The 20,684-nt window shown below is 40.9% G+C and overlaps 1 protein-coding gene across 1 annotated transcript in view; it reads right to left on the reverse strand.

The window, feature by feature from the left end:
- Window positions 1-20,684, reverse strand: part of LOC149440434 (chloride channel CLIC-like protein 1) — a 149,292-nt gene that overhangs the window by 33,550 nt on the left and 95,058 nt on the right. The window contains exon 4 of the mRNA XM_089658652.1: window positions 17,952-18,104. Within this exon, the coding sequence (XP_089514778.1) occupies window positions 17,952-18,104 (153 nt within the window). The remainder of the gene's footprint in view (window positions 1-17,951; window positions 18,105-20,684) is intronic.

The raw sequence follows: 20,684 nt of genomic DNA on the forward strand, positions 1-20,684 counted from the left end.
CCATGATAGTTAAACCCAAGAACAAAACTGTAATATATTGCAGCTTACCAGTCCTTTGATATGGCAACTGCATTCGTTTTCATTTTATTAAGACAAACATTTTCAGGACCTACAGAAAATACCTGTTGATCTCAAAAGAAATGCAGTGCCCTCATCACTTTCTAAGAATTAAACGGATATATTAAACAAAGCTAACTTTTGTAACCTGCGCTATGCAATGGACAGAGAAAGATGTGTTTGTAATTCTGTCTTGGGTGACAACCATGGATTCTCCATAGATACAGACAGTAGAGTAAGCGTAGCCACCCTAAGACAGGAAGTGTGACCGGATTTTTCTCTACCACAGTTATTATTATTATTATTATACAGTGTTTATATAGGGTTTGCTCAGCGCTGTACATTAGCGAGGGGGACAGAATATGAGACAATACAGTACAATACAATACAATACACGAGGGGTTCGAGGGCCCTGCTCTTTTGAGTTTACAATCTAGGAGGGAGGGGATAGTGGTACAGGAGGAAGTGGCTGTGGGGGATGGAGTGGTAGGAGGAGTGGAGGAGATCGGTTGTTAGGTGAGGGTGGGGTAGGCTTCCCTGAAGAGATGGGTTTTCAGGGTGCGCCTGAAGGTGAGGAGGGTAGGTGACAGTCTGATGGATTGGGGTAGGGAGTTCCAGAGGATGGGGGAAGTCCTGCAGTCTGGCATGGGAGGAGGAGACCAGGGAGCTAGAGAGTAGGAGGTCTTGTGAGGAGCGAAGGGGACGGGTAGGGTGGTATTTGGGTATCAGGTCAGTGAGGTAGTTTGGGGCAGCGTTGTGAATGGCTTTGAATGTCAGAGTTAGTAATTTGAATTTAATGCGTTGGGCAATCGGGAGCCAGTGAAGGGATTGGCAGAGGGGGGTGGCAGATGTGGAGCGGTTGGTGAGGTGGATGAGTCTAGCCGCTGAGTTCAGGATAGACTGGAGTGGGGATAGCATTTGTTTGGGTAGGCCAGTGAGAAGGGAGTTGCAGTAGTCCAGGCGTAAGATGATGAGGGAGTGTACGACTTGTTTAGTAGTGTCTGGGGTGAGGAACGTACGTATCTTGGAGATGTTGCGGAGGTGGAGTCTGCATGACTTTGATAGTGATTGGACATGAGGTTGGAAGGAAAGGTTTGAGTCCAGGGTGACACCCAGGACTTTGGCGTGTGGGGTGGGATTGATGGTGGTGTTGCTAGTCGTGATGGAGAGGATGGGGGGGCGCGGGCTGAGGGGAAAACTAGGAGCTCGGTTTTGGACAGGTTTAACTTGAGGAAATGGAGCGACATCCAGTCTGATATGTCGTTCAGGAGTTGGGCGATGCGGGCGGAGAGAGAGGGGGTGAGGTGAGGGGTGGAGAGGTAAATTTGTGTGTCGTCGGCATAGAGGTGATAGTTGAAGCCGTGGGAGTGTATCCGTTTGCCAAGGGAGGAGGTGTAGATGGAGAAGAGGAGGGGTCCGAGGACAGAGCCTTGGGGGATTCCAACAGAGAGGGGGAAAGAGGGGGAGGTGGCAGCGTTATAGGTAACGCTGAAGGAGCGTTGGGATAGGTAGGAAGAGAGCCAGGAGAGAGCAGGGTCCCTGATGCCAAAGGAGTGTAGTTTAGTAAAAAGGAGAGGGTGGTCGACAGTGTCAAAGGCCGCGGAGAGGTCGAGTTAAAGAGGAACTTCACTCTCTCAAGCAACAGTGACACTTTTTAATCCTTATGCTGCTAGCATTAGTAAATAGATAGGAAATTTTATCATATTTACTTGTTTTACACAACTTTTGTTATACATTTCTTTAGTTACTTCATGGTTTCCAAACCGAGGCCAAAATTATATCATACATCCCACGATTTAGGCCAAAATGTATTCTGCTCCATGTATTTGCTTAAAAAAAATCCCAATACATGTACATTAATTGGTTTAGACGAAAGTTATAACGTTTACAAATGGTAGTATATATACTGGGATTTTTTTTTTTTAAATTATACTAGTTATGGTGGCAATCAGCAACGTATAGTGGGACTGCGGCGGGCATTTTGACACTGGGGGGAACTGACTTGGTGTCACTGACATCCCCAGTTACACCAATACAGTGATCAGTGCTAAAAAAAGCACTAACACTGTACTAATGGCACTGGGCAGGAAGGGGTTAACATGAGGGGCGATCAAAGGGTTAACTGTGTGCTGTTTTGCTATGTGCTGTGTCCGTGTGCTTCACTGTAAGCACACTGCTGTGCTGCGCACAGCCATCCAAAGCAGTGTGCATGAGCTGACAGGGAGGAGAACTGTTTTGTTTACAAACCGTTCTCCTGCCCAACAGAGATGCTCAGCAATCACTGGGCGCCGGCGAGAAATCACCGGCCAGGACCCGGTGATTGACAGCCACGAATGACAGCATGGGTAGGGTGCACGCCCCATACCTGGAAATGCAAAATCATACATTATATATATTATATAATTATACATATACACACGCACACGCACACACACACTTTTGTGCACCCGTGCAGCCCTGTAGCAGTATTTCTGCTATAGGGCGATCAGGAAGCGGTTAAAAGATACTGTATCAGCTTTAATTTGTTTTTGAGTGTCTGGTGTTTAGATTTAAATAATGGAGACTGCATTGGGTACATTAATAAAGAAAAAACTACCAATGACTGAGGTGACTAAGGGTTTCTCCATGCCATTATTTGCTGGTTACACAGAATTCCAAGGCTGCAATGGTAGATAACAAGAACCAGGTTGCGTTGTTATAGCTGCTGTACAAGTGTGAGGGAGCTGATGGGAAGAGACTACTAAAAATAAACATACCTAAAATTACATAAACTCCCGATAATCTGCTTTTGGTCAGTTGCTTTCATCTGTCCTTTGATAGCATTACAGGTGGGATTTGCCTCTGGAAACTGAGAAGGTTACAACAAAAAACGAGTTTCCCACAACCTGGGACAGATATCAGATACTGTGTAAACTTGTTACTAAATGTAATTATCAGTGTAATTATGACCCACACAGAAGGGTCTATATTTACTCTGCTAAATCCAGGCCAAATGCAGTCTTATTGGGGAATTAATCCCTCACACTGGATTTCCTGCACAGTGCACATTCTCTTGTCTATAACTGCGTAATCTTTCATCAATATTTAGAAAGAGATTTCATGGGAACACAGGGGGAAAAGTATGCTTGGTAATAAGAATTTGGATTTACTACTCAAAGAAATAAATTAAAAGACCAAGAAAAAAACAACAACAACATAATATCGAACAAGAGAAAAATGATATTCCACAAACAGGGACATACCAATAGAGTTCTTATAGGAGGGCTTATTTATAAAGAATTTTTACTGAAAATTGACCATCCTTTTCCTTTACATGTGCATTCCACACAGTATATTGTATGTCATTTGCATACAGAGATAACCTTACAACTACGTTCCTATAATCTGTTTTGAATCTCATTTTCTCACAATCCACTAAAACTTTAGACCTATAGAAAAATTTTCTTAAGAGCAGAAAGTCGTTTTCAAAACTGCTATATGGATGGAACAAAAGGCCCTCTATGTTGTGAGCTACACAGCGATTAACCACACACATTTATAGGGTTATGTGAATATGTGGAATTCGTCATTATTAAATGTTACTTGTGTAGTCTACACCACTGGGAGACATTTTTTTCCATCTGAATAGCAATTGATACTAGTTTTATTGGTAGTAATGACTGAGTTACTAAAAATGTACTGTTTATGGACACCTATGGAACAGGCTACACCTTCGGTACCCCTCTCGGTCCTTCCATGGTGCCTCAATTCATTTCCATAGTCTTCACCCTGCTCAGCTTATCTGCAACCCACAAACATGGATTTGGATCCCGACCTAGCACTCTTAGGACAATGGAGGTGAAGGCCATTTGCCAACAATGTCCTCTCCCTACGGAACAAATGATTACTCTATACGAACCATGATTCTTCATTTCCCTTCCTTGAGTGATGGAATGAGATCTGATATTACGCCTTACCTAAGGAGGAGAGATACAAAAATCTTATTCTTACTCTGAAATCTCCAAATAGCAACAAAATACCAGGAGTCTAAATACAGGATAGTAAAACGCTGGTATACACCCCCCACACACACATTTTATCCAAACTCCTGATGTATGCTGGCAGTTTGTTTCCTATTTTACAGATATGCTACATGTCTTATAATCTTGCCCTAGACCAGGGGTATTAAATTAAAAATTATGGAGGTCCGATCAGTAAAATTTTCTTCCAGCAGAGATCCGAATCGCATGTTTGTCCAATGACTCAGTTTCTTCACATTACAGCCCTCTCTCCTGTTATATCACAATCCCACTCTTACATCAGTGTCACCGTCCACCCTGCATATCCAAACCCCCCCATACACCACAGTCCCCCACTTCACAACAGTATCCTCAGCCCCCCTTTACATTAGTGTTCTGAACTCCCCTTCACATCACATACCTCCCATCATTCACAGCAGTATCCTGAACTCCCCTTCACATCAGTAAATTCCCCTCCCCACAGCAGGGTCCTCTGCCCTCCTTCACATCACCGTCCCCCTTTACAACATCTCACACAGTAGTGTCCTCTGCCCCAACCACATCACTTTCCCCCACAGTAGTATTCTCTTCCCCTCTCACATCACCCCCCACAGTAGTGTCTTCCTCTGCCCCCCCTTCACATTACTTCTCCCACACAGTAGTATCCCCTGCCACTCTCACATCACCCCCCTCAGTAATGTACTCTGCTCCTTTCAATCACCCCCTCCCCGCACAGTAGAACGCTTTGCCCCTTTCCATCACCCCCCTCAGTGGTGCTTTCGGTCCACTTCACATAAACCCCCACGTACAGTAGTGTTCTCTGCCCATTTAAATCCCATTCTACCCACACAGTAGAGCTCTCGCTAGTTCACATCCAGCATCTCCCACTTCCCCTTCCTTCGGAGCCAGGTTACATTAGACATCAGAAGGATTGCACCAGCTCTCTACCCAGCACAGACCACAGACACAATTAACAATAATGAGATAACAAAACAAGAATCCTCAGATGATAACCATGTGCCCTGTGGAGCAACCATTACCAACCTGGATATCTGTACACATCAACTATTGAGGTTTGCAGTTGCTTTGTTTGAATTGTTATATGAATGATTCTCTTCTTTCCGAAGTACACTGTACTACATCAAGTTTCCTTCTGAGACTATGCCCTTGACTAAGACTTGATGTACATTGCCGTCTACCTTCTTGTTTATGTACTGAAATACCTTCAAATAAAGAATTTGTGCTCATACTTCCAATTCAACATGATATCGATTACAACACTATACAGTCACTTGCTGAAATATTCTAAACTCAGCCACAGATGCATTGAGCACTCTCTATTCAGTCCTTTATTGAATTAGGTTTAGGTTTAGGTTCCCTGCTCTGGTGGAGTACAAACTGTGCATAGGAATGAAGAGTACACAGCACATGTGTGGGCAAGGCTGTACCACTGTTGATTCCCCGCTGGAACAAGGATGGGTGAGTATAAGACTGGGAAGGGGATCGGAGGGAAACTACAATATTACCTGACAAAGGAAATTAAATAGGCATCTGGACCTTCTTCCATGTACCTTTAGTTATTTGTCAGAGCTCCCGAGGAGCATAAGAATCTGAAGGGCTCAATCTCCAAATGTCAGAGCTGTAGCTAGTTCCATCTAGACCCTCTTAGACCGCATTCATACCTGACCAATATAAGGAACCATTTGTAGCATCAGTAGAAGTGCTTCAGTGCTGAATACTAGGCTTTTCTTTATACTGAATGGTGCCCAATACACCTAAGCATGGGGTTGCTTAAAGCTTGCTGCTCAAAAAGTACATGAGCTTCTTTTGGGACAGAGTCAATAGACTTGGGGAGGATGAAAATGTGCGTAATGTGCAATTTTTGCACATTTTCTTGCCTAGTAAATATCTTTCCAGTGGCTAAAAAGAAAACAAAGATTCTCAAGCCTAAAATGTGCTCACAAATATGCAAAAACCTGCACAAATGCTTAAAAAAGTGCCTGAAAGTCGACCAAAGAAGCTCAGCTCAAGCGAGAATGAAGCACAGGTGTGTCACAAAACATAAAATCTCAACTTCCAGCCAAAATTGTGGGTTCTAAAGCACATGTCACGGCTTCCAAATCTGGCTTCAAAATAAGACTTTCACAGAACATGCCTGCTGGAATGCACATTAGTCAAGAAATACAGATACGTGCTGGCCTTAAGGAACTTATGAAGATAAACATTGGTAAATCAGATGTAGTGACAGGTTTCATTGCAATATCAACCCTTTTTTACATCTCAGTACGTGCATGCACATGTATAGCTGTGTTTTTGTAAACTTTTGTAGTAGTCTATTTTGATAATACGATTAATATTTTTTTTTCAATGTACACTCACAACGAAACAATTTAAAAGAAAAAAATGCTCAACCCTAGAATGTAGTGTCTTGCTTTTTTTTTAAATGCTGGTAAATTGTAAATATCTTAAAAAAACAAAAAACAAACATTTTCAGATGCTGATAATGCCAGTGAGGAGATTTTCATATATATTCCCTACATAAACTTGACACAGTGGCGGTTGATTTACTAAAACTGGAGAGTGCAAAATCTGGTGTAGCTGTGCATGGTAGCCAATCAGCTTCTAACTTCAGCTTATTCAATTAAGCTTTGAAAAAAAAAATGGAAGCCGATTGGTTTCTATGCAGTGATACACCAGATTTTGCACTCTCCAGTTTTAGCAAATCAAACCCACAGCGTCACAGGACAAGTGAGGGAAAAACTCTTTAATAGGCATACAGCAATAGGAAACGCCTATGGGATTTCTCTGTTTTTTTTATATGTTATTATTATTGGTGTCTCCAATAAAGTTTTTCCTGTCCCATTCTCATGAGAGTAGAAAGTAGAGGGCAAGTCTCTGAAGTGGGGATGCAGATCATAAAACACGATAAGAGGTTTTAAAACTTTTCCATTCTAAAAGAAAAAAAGCTGGGCACTTTTCTTGAGAATATGTAAAGTGGTTGTAAACCTTCTATATACCCAGTGCAGTGAGTAGTTCAAGTGATACACAAAAATGATTTTTACTTGTTTACCTGCAATCTTCTCTTTTCTACATCCCTTCAAAAGGGCCGATTTTAGGTAAAATCCTTCTGCATTTGTCAGTAGCTCACAGAGCAGGATGCAGGGAGCTGCAGTTAGAGCTCTGTGAGAGCTGATTGGAGGAAAGGGACACATCCTCCTTCACAGAGCACACAGGAGCTAATGTTCTGTATAGACAAGCTGTCTGCTGAGCACTCCCTAGCCCCCCTCCTCCCCAACACAACTTTATATCATGCTTCTCAGAAGTGACTCATGCGGAACGAAGCAGCAGAGAGAAAGGACATAGACGGGTCGTTTATCGGCCAAATTTTCGTCCGCGCGAAAAATCGGCTGATATTCACACCGTTAGTGGAGCAATGCTGTCGGCCGTTTTTCATGGATCTTCTCGTTTCTTTTTATCGGTCATGCTGGAAAATCCACGAAAAACGGCCGTTTTTCGTAGACATTGGTGGCAGCATCAGCAACGACTGATTTTTCGTTTATCAGTCGACAATTCGGCCGATGTACGGCCCGTCTATGGCCAGCCTTAGAGCTTTGGGGATAGACAAGCAAGCATTATAGCTGTAAGTGCTTTATTCAGATTTCGTAACTGCGGTTTTTACAACCACTTTAATAATACAATTGCTTTCATTCCAATATACATTTTTTTCAGCCTCCATTTACACTTGATTGTTTTTCAACTTGTTTCCTTACACCTGACTATGTTCACCATGTAGAATCTCATTCTAATTGCTCCTGTTCGCTCTTTAATTCTCAGCCACCCTACGTAAGAATATGCATCTGCACATTTTTTTTTGTGCAAAACTCCTCTAGAACTGCTTTCCTGCCTTTGCACAGCCTAGGAAACAAATGCATGACGTACATGCAAAAACATTTGCAAAAAACTTGTAAAACACCCCCAAAAATGCTTCAAAATCACTAGGAGTACACTCTGCTTATACTCTGTTTAGGTGTGAAAGTGGGCTTGAGGTCAGCAAAAACACTTATAATGCCATTAGGGGAATTACATAAGAATGGTGCAAGGCTGCACTATTAGTTAAGAGTGATCAGTTCTCTGTTCTGCAGTTGTCTGTGACAGGCAGCACAGAGAACTGAGAGCTGGAGCTGCATGCTATGATCTCTCTGCTCAGATCGGAAGGGATGACGGGGCTTGTTAACCCTGCAGGCTCTGCTCCTGTAGTGTAAACCAGCCAGGGTGCCTTGAGGTTTCTTCAGGGGTGCCTTGGCAAAATGTAAAAAAATTGCCCAAAACTTGTATACAAGCCAGCCTTTTAATTACACAAAGTCACAGGTTTTCATCGGGCACCATTACGACCATCTAGCTGCTGGCGTCCTGACAACCAATAATGTCATCAGTTTAAAAGGAAGATGTCGGCTACCTGCACAGTACCCTAGTTTGATCCTCCCCTGCCCCTTTCCATCAGTGCTGGGGTCACATTGGCTCAGTGAAGTAGAAAAACTGAGGGAAAAGAGAAACATTGGAATACTAGTCAGTACCAGTGTGCAAAAGTGCACTTGCTTTGGAAGAGTAAATCAACTCTAATGTTGAGTGTCCTACACGTGTGGCTGTTGCTGCATTATATAACACGATTAGAATAACTTTTCACATTTTAGAATGGGGTGCCACAAGATTGTCCATAGTTTTAAAGGGTGCCTTGACTGAAAAAAGGTTGAGAAACACTGGTGTAGACAATGCACAGGCAGAAAGAGGGATGTGAGCCGTCTACTGATTGCTAACATCCTGTACAACGATGTCACACCTGGAGGGAATCTATGGCAGTTTTCCATATAAAAAACGTCTGCATTCCCTCTGTTAATTAGGGCCTGACCTATGCTAGTTTCGATTTCAATTTTCAATCTCTTTCAGGTCTATCTGCTTAGGTAACGTGGCACAAGCCACTTCTGACAGTTTCCTGCACCATTATAATGGCACAGGAAGCTTATTTAATACCCCAGAATGTGTCTGGATAAATGATACAATTTTTTATGGAAAGCAGACTAGCCAAACTGACACATACAATTGAGAAGACAAATAAAGGCAATTTGCTGGGAACACAGATTTCTTTAGATTGGTGACCTTTGGCTGCTATATAAAACAGAAATATGCGCTGAAACTTAAAGAACCATTATGCAAAAGACAAATATTTCTTTTTTATAAATGGCATAGTTTTTTTTTTTCCTTGGGTCCAGTCAACTGACTACTTTCTACTACTGTAATTTATTTAGTTAAGCTGGCCATCGATAGGTAGAATTTCAAATGAAAATTCTTAGGAAAAGTATGTTTTAACAAAAGTTTGTTTTTCTAATCACTAGTGGGTCAAATTAACTTTGTTTTCAACTCCAGTGACAAAAGAATTCAAAAGGAATGATGGAAAACTTCTGGAACAAACACATTTCTAACATTGTATGTACTTTTCGTTCAGTAAAGTCCATTTGTTCCAAAATCAAATGTTAAAAGCAAATATCTTTTAAACATTCAAATGTTCTGAGAATTTTCTTACAACTGCTTCTAAGAGCTTTTGTTTGAAATGCCCAATTTTACTTTCTTGGCACAAATGTACAAAAAAAAATTAGTGAGTAGTGAGTGGTCAAATGGCATTTTTCTGACATCTGTACCCAATTAGGGAGAACTACTTTCACTTCTTGTCCCCGAAACACAACAAGAAGTAATAGGTAATCTCTCCATAGTAAATAAAATCCCCTCTTAAACTGGTCATACACAGCTCAAATTTCAGCCTGATATGCAAGATGTGGGCTGCCTTGTCTGCACAACAAAAGTCGAATGGAAAATTGTCAACTGCAGATGTCTGACTACAAGAGCCCAAGGAGCTGAACAAGAGAAATGTAAAATGTTATTAAACCCAAAAGCAAACATTTATTATGTTGCAACTTACCCTTTCTTCGATGTGATGGCTGAATTAGTCTTCTATTGTAGGCTTGCTTTCTTCTGTTTTCATCTGGTGATCCAGCCAGTTAGTCTGTTTTTCAAAAAACAAGCTCTCCAGCAGAATGTGTCAGTTACAGAGAGGAGACAAACCATTTAACTCTAGCAGGGGTGCTTTTAGTTATCAGCATGTATTTATTTATGTATGACAAAAGGAAAAAAAAATGGTTTGCTGTAACTGCCTATAAAGTATTAGCTGGAGGTTGGCTTCAATTTGTTAGTGTATTTAAATCTGTAAGTCCATCTAACACTCTTCACCCCCAGACTGACAATACATCTGTTCAAATGTGCCCCCTATACTCATTTATCCAAAAGGTAGGGCACTCTAATACAGGAGGTGTTTTACTGGCCAGATGAACAGGGAAAAACAGAGTGTAAAAAAGCCTAAAAAAAAGAAAACAAATGCAGCCACTACATCTAATGATTGGTAAGCTGCAACATATAAAATTTTTGGATTTGGGTTTAATGCAGCTTTAAATGTGTAAGCAGAGCATTAGACACTTGTAACTGGAACAAGTGTCCACATTGAAAGATTTCCCATTTATTTCTGTTCTGGTAAAATGTCAGAATTTTGGATATCCTCTCCCTTTCTGTCCTAAAGACTATGATCTACAGTACAAATAGGATGAATTTCCACAGACAGGACACAGCAATAAAAATGGGGTTCTAATCTAACCTTCCAAAAAAAAAAAAAAAAAGCTTGGGCTTAGATATACATTAAAAAGCAACATTCCCCCTACCCCTTTCCTCAGCAGTCTTCCTCTCTTCTTTTTGCATTTTTTACGACCCCCTTTTTTTTTGTCTCTTCCCCTCCCTGTTTTGTTTCCATGATGACACTAGGCCAGAGTTGGCTAGTCTGATTGGGTGCTAGAGCCATGGGCGCCGTATGTTCTGTATTTTATCTAGCTCTGATTAATTTGCTGCAATGTTATCCTAAATATGGGGGTCCGTGCCACCTGGTCTGCCCCCAGGCACTACCCTACAGATTCGCATAAGCGCCGCATGCCTTCATGGCCTTTGGTGTATATCATGGTTTGCTGGCACTCTTTTTGAGCGAGTTTTTCTTTTTTCTAACTTTTCTTAATAAAAGTAGAAAAAAAAAATACAACCTTTCAGAATGGATGATAGATGTTATGATCACCTCTGGAGGATTCCATCTCTTAAAATATAAACTTTAAAAATGAATTTATTTTGTTTGCTGCCAATTTTTTCACTTATTGAACAAATATAACACTTTCAATAGTATATTAGTATAGTAGTATATTTACCATGCAAATAAAAGAAGTTAAAAGAAACAAAAACAAAAAAAAGGACAAGGATGTGGAAAATGACAGGTGCACTTTAAAACTTGCATTAATAGGATATAGCCAGCCAACTGTTGACTCTGTATCTGATAATACCAGACATTCTTTTGTCTGTAATATATGAGAAATATTTTCTTACTTCATTCCCAGATCATAGGACCTCCCACATGGTTTAAACTGAAAGAGATAGTATTGTATCCAAGTTGCAGGCTTCCGCTTCTTGGTGTAAAAAGGGGAAAAGAGTTCACCAAGTAAAAACACACTGGCCTAATCTCTAGGTTTGAAAAGATTAAAAGATCCATGAAGCAGTTCAATATAAATATTCAAATATGCAGTATATTAGATTATGCGCAACTGGTCAACCATAACATTGACTTCTGGGCCACATTAAGGAGCCAGAAAGTGACTCTGAGTTCCGGAGTTATTATTCTCAGAGGGAGATTATAAGGCAATGTTTACACACCAATTACACCAAAAACAATAAATCTCCTACTTAATGAGGCCAAGAGAGCTGTTTTTCTGTTTGTAGAACCTTGAACTCATGAGAAGAGATCTTTGTTTTTAGTGTAATGGAGGATACTTTTGCTATGTTCTGGGTATAGACCTCTTCAGTGTTTAATGATGCTGTGAGCCCAATTTATGTGTGTTGTTCACCCCCCCAGAAGATATAGTATGTGAATCGCTATACAAAGCACTACAACATCGCACAGTCGTTGGATGTACTGCAATAATAAACAAAACAGAGGGTGTACTGGCCTAGTGCATTATCCTTAAATTATGATTCTATTGTAACAAAGTATAATACACACAAAATCAGCTGAGAGTACAAGCTCAGTGTATTCTGACAGCGGGGTGTGCCGCTGTTAAAACACAATGTCCCAGTTGGGAGATTGTTCTATTAACATAGTTTGGGTGAATAGAGGAATCTGTTAGTTTGGGCTGAACAAAACAATGAGGGCTCACTCCTGAGCCGAGCTGTGTGTGTGCTGCAGAGAGGAGCCAAGTGTTTAAAGCGGAGTTCCACCCAATAGGTCCCCCACTCCCCATTAAAGATTGGCACCTTTGGGGAGCGGGAACCCGAAATTAACAGGTACCCGCACTCACTTTCGCTGCGTTCACCTAGGCGATCGGAAGCGGAAGCTGTCCTCCTACCCTCCCTCCCCGTAGTCTTCTGGGACATGTGACAGGTCCCTGAAGACTACAGGACTATTCACAAAGCACAGCGCTACTCGCGCATGCGCAGTGGGCTGTGAAGCCGCAAGCTGTCATAGCCGGGTGCCCACACTGAAGATGCCGGCGACTGGAATACAGGACAGACGGTGAAACAGGCTGTGGCAGGGGGCACCGCGGGATCGTGGGACATTTGAGTGGCTGTTTTTTTAAAAGTCAGCAGCTACAGTTTTTGTACGAAGTGAGTGGAACTCCGCTTTAAAAATGCATTAAAGTAAAAAAAAATAAGATAAAAAAAATAGCCTTTACAACCACTTTAAGATAATAAGATCAATGTGATGAATAAATCAGCTTTAGTTTTACAGCAAACCATAAGCCAAGCAGGAAAATTGAACACAGAACATATTGCCTTCTTTATCAGGTTTCGGCTTACATTAGAAGGATGCTACTAAAAGATATTTCCAGGCAAAACTGTTTCTTTTCCTCTTCATCTAGAAAGAGCTTGGATAACAAAACTGAGCAAAATTACTTCTACGTTTTACTGCAAAAATACAAAAATATGCAAAATGAGGAATCCCGATAATAAAGCCTGAAAGTCTGTCAAAGAGGACATGCTGAGAAACAATTTTGCCACAGCTGGAGAGGCACAGGCTGGCCTAATTTTCATTTCATTTAAAAAACAAAAACTTCAGTCATGGTGTTTGTGAATGAGAAAATGTTCGCACTAATGAATTACAGCCCTCCATTGTGTCACGTTACTAAACAATACTTTATAAGTGTGGTTTAAATGTTCTTTTCTTTAGTCATCTGACTTCAAAGGAACACTATTTTTTGATGGAAAGCACTGAGCAAGAAGCTATAAGAGGGGTCTTCGCTGCGGATTCAAAATGGCTACTGCATGCAGTTTTGCCACAGACTTCCAGGAGATGGATGGGGAAAGGACAAACTAATGTGGAATAATTCAGGAACCAGCAGGAACATTTATATGGTACATTCATCTAGTTTACAGTGGACTCTGGCATAATTCTTCTATCTCTGGAGGACTCCATCAAAGTCAGTGCCTGCCTCCCGCTGCTGGTGAAGCCATAAGGATGTTGTACGGCTTCAGCTCAGGTAATGGAGTGTCTCTTTTGTTGAACAAATAAAATTGAATCCTAAAAAAGGAACTGAACTCTGGAAGCTCTTCCCCAAAAAGGCAAGCAGGGGGCAAAGGACTAGTCATCTGTATTTCCTCTAAGTTTCCTCCAGCTAAAACTATAACCATTAATGACATACCATGACTTGTTCTGCTCATTATTGCCTAAATATGCCTTGTTCCACACAATCACACTGGTGACTGATGGGATGATTATTACTATTATTATACAGGATTTATATAGCACCAACAGTTTGCTCAGCGCTTTACAATATAACGGGAGACAATACAGTAACAATACAGTTCAATACAAGAGGGTTAGGAGGGCCCTGATCCTTGGAGCTTACAATCTAGGAGGGAGGGATGATGATCAAGAAGAAGCAGGAGAGGTAGAGGAAGCACAGATCCATAAAACTGATAAAGCAGAAAGATTCTTGCACTTCAGGGATTGAGGTACAGCGTTTTCTCCAGCAAACCCTCAGGAAAAGCAAGCAGCACTGTAGTGACATCTCAAAAACACACTCTTTCTTCTGAGACTAGTAGTTAGAGGCAGCAGCATACCTTAGATGATTTCACACTGTACATTTACAGCTATTGGAGTGGAGGCACAGGAGTCTCTCAAATTCAAGTCTGGAAGTGTGCCACTAAATATTCAGGAAGAATTCAAGACCGGATATAACTGAATACTAACATTTATAAGTAAAGTTGATCCAGGGAATATCCTATTGCCTCTCGGGGGATCAGGAAGGCATTTTTTTCCCTGCAAGAGCAAATTGGATCATGCTTTGCTGGGTTTTTTTGCCTTCCTCTGGATCAACTGTGGGTATAGTATTTAAATATTTTTTTTTAATGGTTGAACTGGATGGACTTTTGACTTTTTTCAGTCAAATAACTATGTAAGATAATGGGTATTGTGTGGGCAGTACAGGGTAAAGCTTAGGCACAATTAATACTTCTAGATGTTTCCTATAAGAAAGCAAATCTTAACATTTTAAGTTCAGGTCCACTTGAACATGCACCTAAACATAAACGTCTCTCCTCCCACATTGCAAAGGTCAACTGTTCTTTCAGCTTAAAGGTTAAGGAAGAAGGTGAAATACTTATTATACCTAGTTTTCTACGAAGCCAGTGTCCTCCTCCTCTTCAAGGATAATGGTGGGCTATCGAAGTTCTGCAACAACATCATGTACAATGCAGGACATTGGAGAGGCCATGACCAGATGACCAGCTAAGCAAAGCAGCTTTGTACAGCAGAACTGGCAGAAAGCCTGCAGGAATGAGAAAAACTAAGTTTTTCTTTGTATTCCTTAGCCTGTAGACTAAATGTGCATTTAAACCTAGCTGTGGGGGATATTTGGCAACTACAAAGTCATTTTTTTACTGCGGTCTTGAGTTCAGCTACAATCCGGGAGCATAACAATGCTCCCGGATTGTAATAGAAATTCTTAAATACTTCCCTGTCCTGAAGAAAATGTCCCAGGTTTGTGTTGATGGTTTAAAAGCTTAGGCATGTGGTCAAATAACCTCTGTAGGAGGGTAGGCTCACTCAATCTGATCTACAACCCCCATTTCCCCAGTAGAGATTGCATCTAGCCAGAGAGCCAAATATAGATATGCAACATATAAATCCAATCACGAACACCAATTAAAAATGTAACACATATTGCAACCATGTAAAAAAGTTAAAACTATTTTAAAAAACCCTGCAACAATAATTCAAAATACTGCTCTGATCTCGTCTCCCACGCTGAGCCTGAACACCCATAGTGACAGAGGCATGCTTCACAGCACTAGCATTTGCAACCAAATCCCGATACTCATCTAGAAGACCCCCTACACCAATAATAAAATACTCTCCTACAGCAAGGACACACCCCAGACGTCTCATAAATATTTACTCCTGTAAAAAATGGACAAGCCTTTTACATTACCAGTCTCCGCTCAACACTGAAATCTGAACTGGGTGGACATAGCTTTTCAAACAGTTCAAGTCCTGTCTTTTTCATCATTTTATTTCCTTCCTATAGACTACCAGTCATAAAAAAGTAAAGAAAAAATAAATGAATACTATTAACATAGTACGGATGATTTGTTTTATCCATACAATGAGATATAAAGATCGAACTAGCACTGTGAAGTGGTGATTAATCTGCTGTACTCTCAGGAATTAGCGGTTGAGAGATTAGAACACTCATGAAAGGATTGCTAAACCTCTAAATCTTTTTAATCTTGTAAGCAAATTAAAGGCTCTAGGTAATTGACACAGCAGGCACAGATCATCAATCAGTTCTCCTCTATGTCTGTACCTTGTAAAGCCACTTATGTTAAATGGTTTTAACTCACTAGAACGGGGCACTGCATCATGGGAGGAAGGCACACACTCCCCCATATCTAAAAACTAAACCTCAGGAAGTTAAAGTGAGTGTTTAGTTACTAAACTATGCGAAATATCTCAAAAAAAGAAAAGTAGTTTTGGTTACAAGCTGTATCATCAAACATGTAGGTGAAAGGTGGTGAGTGATAGGGTAATTTAACATATTATACCTTTCTAATAAGAGGAAGAAAATACAAATAAATATTTAAGCATGGTTAAAAATAAATGTTAAAAAGTGTTACTAAACCCACAAAAGCATGCTTGTTATACTCACTGTGGAACCTAAGGGGGTTAATCCTCAGCATTATGTAAAAAGGATGTTTGATACTCCCCTTCTTCCAGTGTCTCCTAAATATCTCCTGATAGAACAGAGGCTAGGGACAAGCTGCACATGCTCAGTTTGGTGTGTATTGCTAGCGTTTTATTTCTTCTTGGGAGAGTGCATGTGTTCAGCACAGGACCAAACAGCACTCTCCAGACAGAGGTCCTGCTAAAGTAGAATGAAAACTCCTCCTACAAGCTGTAACCAGTGTTCTTCTGGATTCTGATAAAAGTCACAATACTGCTATATACTGCTAATGAGAAAAGATATTTAGCAGTTTATATTTACTAAAATAGTTTCATTTCCATGTAGTGTGTACAGTGGGAGACCAAATATAGTGAATGCAGGGTCCTGGGTTTAGTAACACTTTAATGTATATGGTATAATTCCCACAAACTGTTTTGTATTTCAAAACTGAACTGGTAAGAAATGAGAACCCTGTCGATTTTGCCTATTCAGGCACACTTTAAAGCCCAGTTATACTCAACTTTGTTGCATCCCCACAACTTCCCTTTTTCCTGTTACAGCCACTGCACAATACCCAGTGTCAGAACCTGTAGGTAGCAATGAAATCACTTCCTTCCCCATGTGACATTATTCAAGCCTAGGCCATTAGAACGGGGCACTGCATCATGGGAGGAAGGCACACACTCCCCCATACCTAAAAACTAAACCTCAGGAAGTTAAAGTGAGTGTTTCCTTTGCTCCCTCTCACTTCCTGGGTATTTGCAGGAGAAGCAGATATTTCTTAGATATTGTATCTTTGAAAAGAGAAGGGGCATGATCTCCCTGGTTCACTACTGTTCCTCTGTTGTCCAGTCAGGAGGCTGGGGATGACTTCCCAAAAAAAGGCACACAGCAATAAAAGTCGAGTGGAAGTCACTGGAAGTCAAGCCCATGGCTTTCCGCTAGCAACAATGCTACACAAGCAAAGGCAGCATTTGGCAGCTGCAGAAAACCCTACAGCCAATGCTGTAGCTATTCTGACCTGCTCACCTGTGAGTGCCTACAAAGTACAGCTGTTCAGTTTTTTCTTGCTCAGTACACTGCAGCAAATTGCAGTATCTAAAAGTGGAAAAGACAAGTCAATGTTCAGAAGTCACAAATTGCACACTCATCCTGTCACAACCCATGAAGATCGAATAAATGAGAGTTTGTGTTTCGCTTGAATCTCCGTTAATCAACACTAGCTGAAGATCGCACCAATACTTCATGGTCAATTTTTTTCTCATATTTTGGTGCTTATACAACTTTTTTTCCATGTGTTTTACTTCTGACATGCCTTAGTGAAGTGCTTTGTTTTTGAAGGATCTGGGATGCAGTTGTTTGAATTTTAAACAGGATCATATGGAGCTGTGCTAACTTTCTATTAGTGTGGTTTTTGTTTTTGTTTTCATGTAGAATGCCCTATTCTTCTCTCTTAACGGTTTGCCTCTCTCTGTGCAAGTATGAGAACACAAACCAAAGCATTTCAAATGAATATCAAGCCATTTTCCTCTAAAATCCTTCTGTTTTGTATTTTAAGGTCAGTCAAACGTGAGAGCAATGGTTCCCTATACAGTATACTTACCATAAGCGGATTCACTTCCCAGAAAGGATCCACCATTAGTGCTTTGTAATAACTCTCACAGGAGCCAATGTCCCAGGAAAAGTTCCAGGAGAACCAAATCTTCATAGTTTCCCAGAATGACAGGTCTGCTTGATAGCAGCTGCGAGCATATCCCTAAATAGAGAAGCAAGGAAATGTGTTAATCAACCCTACAGACATGGTAGTTCCTTTGATTTATAACATTTTTTAATTTTCATTTTATTTAATAGGAGAACACCACAAGTGTGATTAATGAGTCAAGCACATTGAATACTCTATTGAGAACAAAATGAATTGCAGCAATATGTCTGCTTCTGTATTCAATAAACTATAAAAAAAGTACACATTAGGCAGTAAATTCTGTGAAAAACCTCCACTCCCTCAAAGGGGGGGGGGGGGGGGGTACATGGCAAAATGGGGATTTAAAAAGGTGCATACATACACTGCAACAAGAAAATTAAGCTTGTATCAATCTGTTTGTAAAGGGATATAAACTAGCCAATGCACACAATAAAGTTTGTTCTAACAGGGGCCTCCTCTCCAACTGAGAAGTGAGCCAAAGCTAAACTGTCAAACTAAATCTAGTTTGAAGTAAGATCTGTACTTGAGCACAGTCAGTTTTGCCATTCACAATTTAGAGCTGAACTCCAAGCAAGCAGCTACATACATAAATAAAACACTTATGAAGGCTGTTGACCTGGGAAAGGATTGTATTGCTGTTTATCTAGATCTAAGCCTTACGATTTTACCACACAGCACAAACTTGCCTTGCAGTGGAAGGGATCTGTTCTGTTCTTTCTCTGTTGCAGATTTACTTTCACTCATAGTTTCCTTCCCAGGCTGTGAATGGACAGTGAAAGGAGAGGCAGCAAACTGATACTCCTTGTGCTGCTTCTCCCCTCCCTCACAGTCTGAGCTCTGCATACAGTAGAGTGTAAGAAGCTAGTCCCTAAACAACTCTAGGAATTTACACCAATTGCATAAAAAAATTATATATTCAAGATTTTAGAGCTGTATTTGTTCTGCCTTTTACTGTATATCCACCTGGAGTTCAGCTTTCAGTATATTCTAATTTTTAATTTTTTTTTTACAGAAACATGAATGTGATCCATACAAATTTAAAACACTGATAAATGTGTAGGGTTGCATTCAGCAATACAGGCTTCTGATTTTTTGCACTTTATTTTTTCTCTGTCTTCTGAAGCGGAAGACTGAAGATCTCCTTTATTTGAAGGAAGAATGACCTATTATAATACAAGCTAGTTATATAACAGAACAGCTGGAATCTCTCTCAGAGGCAACTCAAATACTCATCGTGCAGACGGCGTATAATAAAACACTGAAGCGGCAGGGATAAAGAATCTTACACAGCAATTATTCTGTCTGAGGAGGATAGGGAAGAGGTGTACTTCACCCATGCCTGCTGTTCAGCCACTACAAGTCAGCTGTGCTGACTTACCAAAAATGGAGCAAATGAGCGGAGCTACTGGCACAAGCAACAAGTCAGACAGTTAAAGTAGAAGTCCAATCACAAACTATCTAAGCTTAAACCTGCTCCCACCCCCATTATAAGCTCTACGCTAACTACCCTGCGGAGGAAAAATGCCTATACTTATCTATTCCCTGGGCACTCTGCTCCAGTTACATGATCGGATCTCAGTGCTGGCTTTAGGGTAGAGGAGGGACAGCTGACAATGGATGCCCCATAGTAAGCCTATGAGTAATGTCACCGCATAGGCATTGCAGTCATTGTCGCGATATCGCTTCTTCACTGAAGCCAGCCACTAGTCACATGACCAGGAAAAAAGTAAGTACAAGCATAGTTCCTCTCTACAGGGTAGATAGTACAGAGAATAGAATAGAGGCAATAATCCTGGACTCTGACCTGTCCTTTCAGCCCCAAATCCAATCAGTCACTGTTCAAATCTTGTAGACTTCACCTCCATAACATCTCCTAAATATACTCCTTTTTAACCAATGACAACACTAAACAACTCATTCATTCTCTTGTTATTTCTCACCTTGACTATCGCAACTTCCTCCTCATAGGCCTACCTCCATGCAGGCTATTCCCCCTTCAGTCTATCATGAATACCAGACTTATCCACCTTATCAACTGCTCACTGTCTGCCGCTCAGTGTCCCCTTTCTGCCAATCCCTTCACTGGCCTCCCATTGCCCAATGAATAAAATCCAATTACCAACAACATATAAAGCCATTTCCAACTCTGCACCGAGCTACATCACCAACCTTGTCACAGTATATCATCCAAATTGTTCTCTCCACTCTTCCCAAGACTTCTTGCTCTCTAGCTTCCTTGTCTCCTGCTCCCATGCTCGTCTCTAGGACTTCTGCAGAGCCTCGTACATCCTTTGGAACTTACTACCCCAAACTGTCCAACTTTCTCCTACATTGTCCACTTTTAGGAGATCTGTGAAAACAACTCTCTTCATGGAAGAAAAACCAGCCTTCAGTAAATAACTGAATCTTATTTTTTCCATCAGCTCATCCCTCACATTTAATACCTTTTATTCCACTTGCCCCTCCCTTTTAGATTGTAAGCTCTCAAGAGTACAGCCCTTCTAACCCTCTTGTATTGAACTGTATTGTAAATTGTACGGTCTCAGCTGTCTCTGTTATCAGCTCCTGTCACCCCACCACAGGCGGCCAATGGCTTCAAGAGACATATTCCAAAAATAAAGAATAGTGCTGTGA

Source organism: Staurois parvus, unplaced genomic scaffold (assembly GCF_062004578.1).
Source record: "Staurois parvus isolate SC_StPar_1 unplaced genomic scaffold, SC_StPar_1.0 ptg001087l, whole genome shotgun sequence".
NCBI classification, from domain to species: Eukaryota; Metazoa; Chordata; class Amphibia; order Anura; family Ranidae; genus Staurois; species Staurois parvus.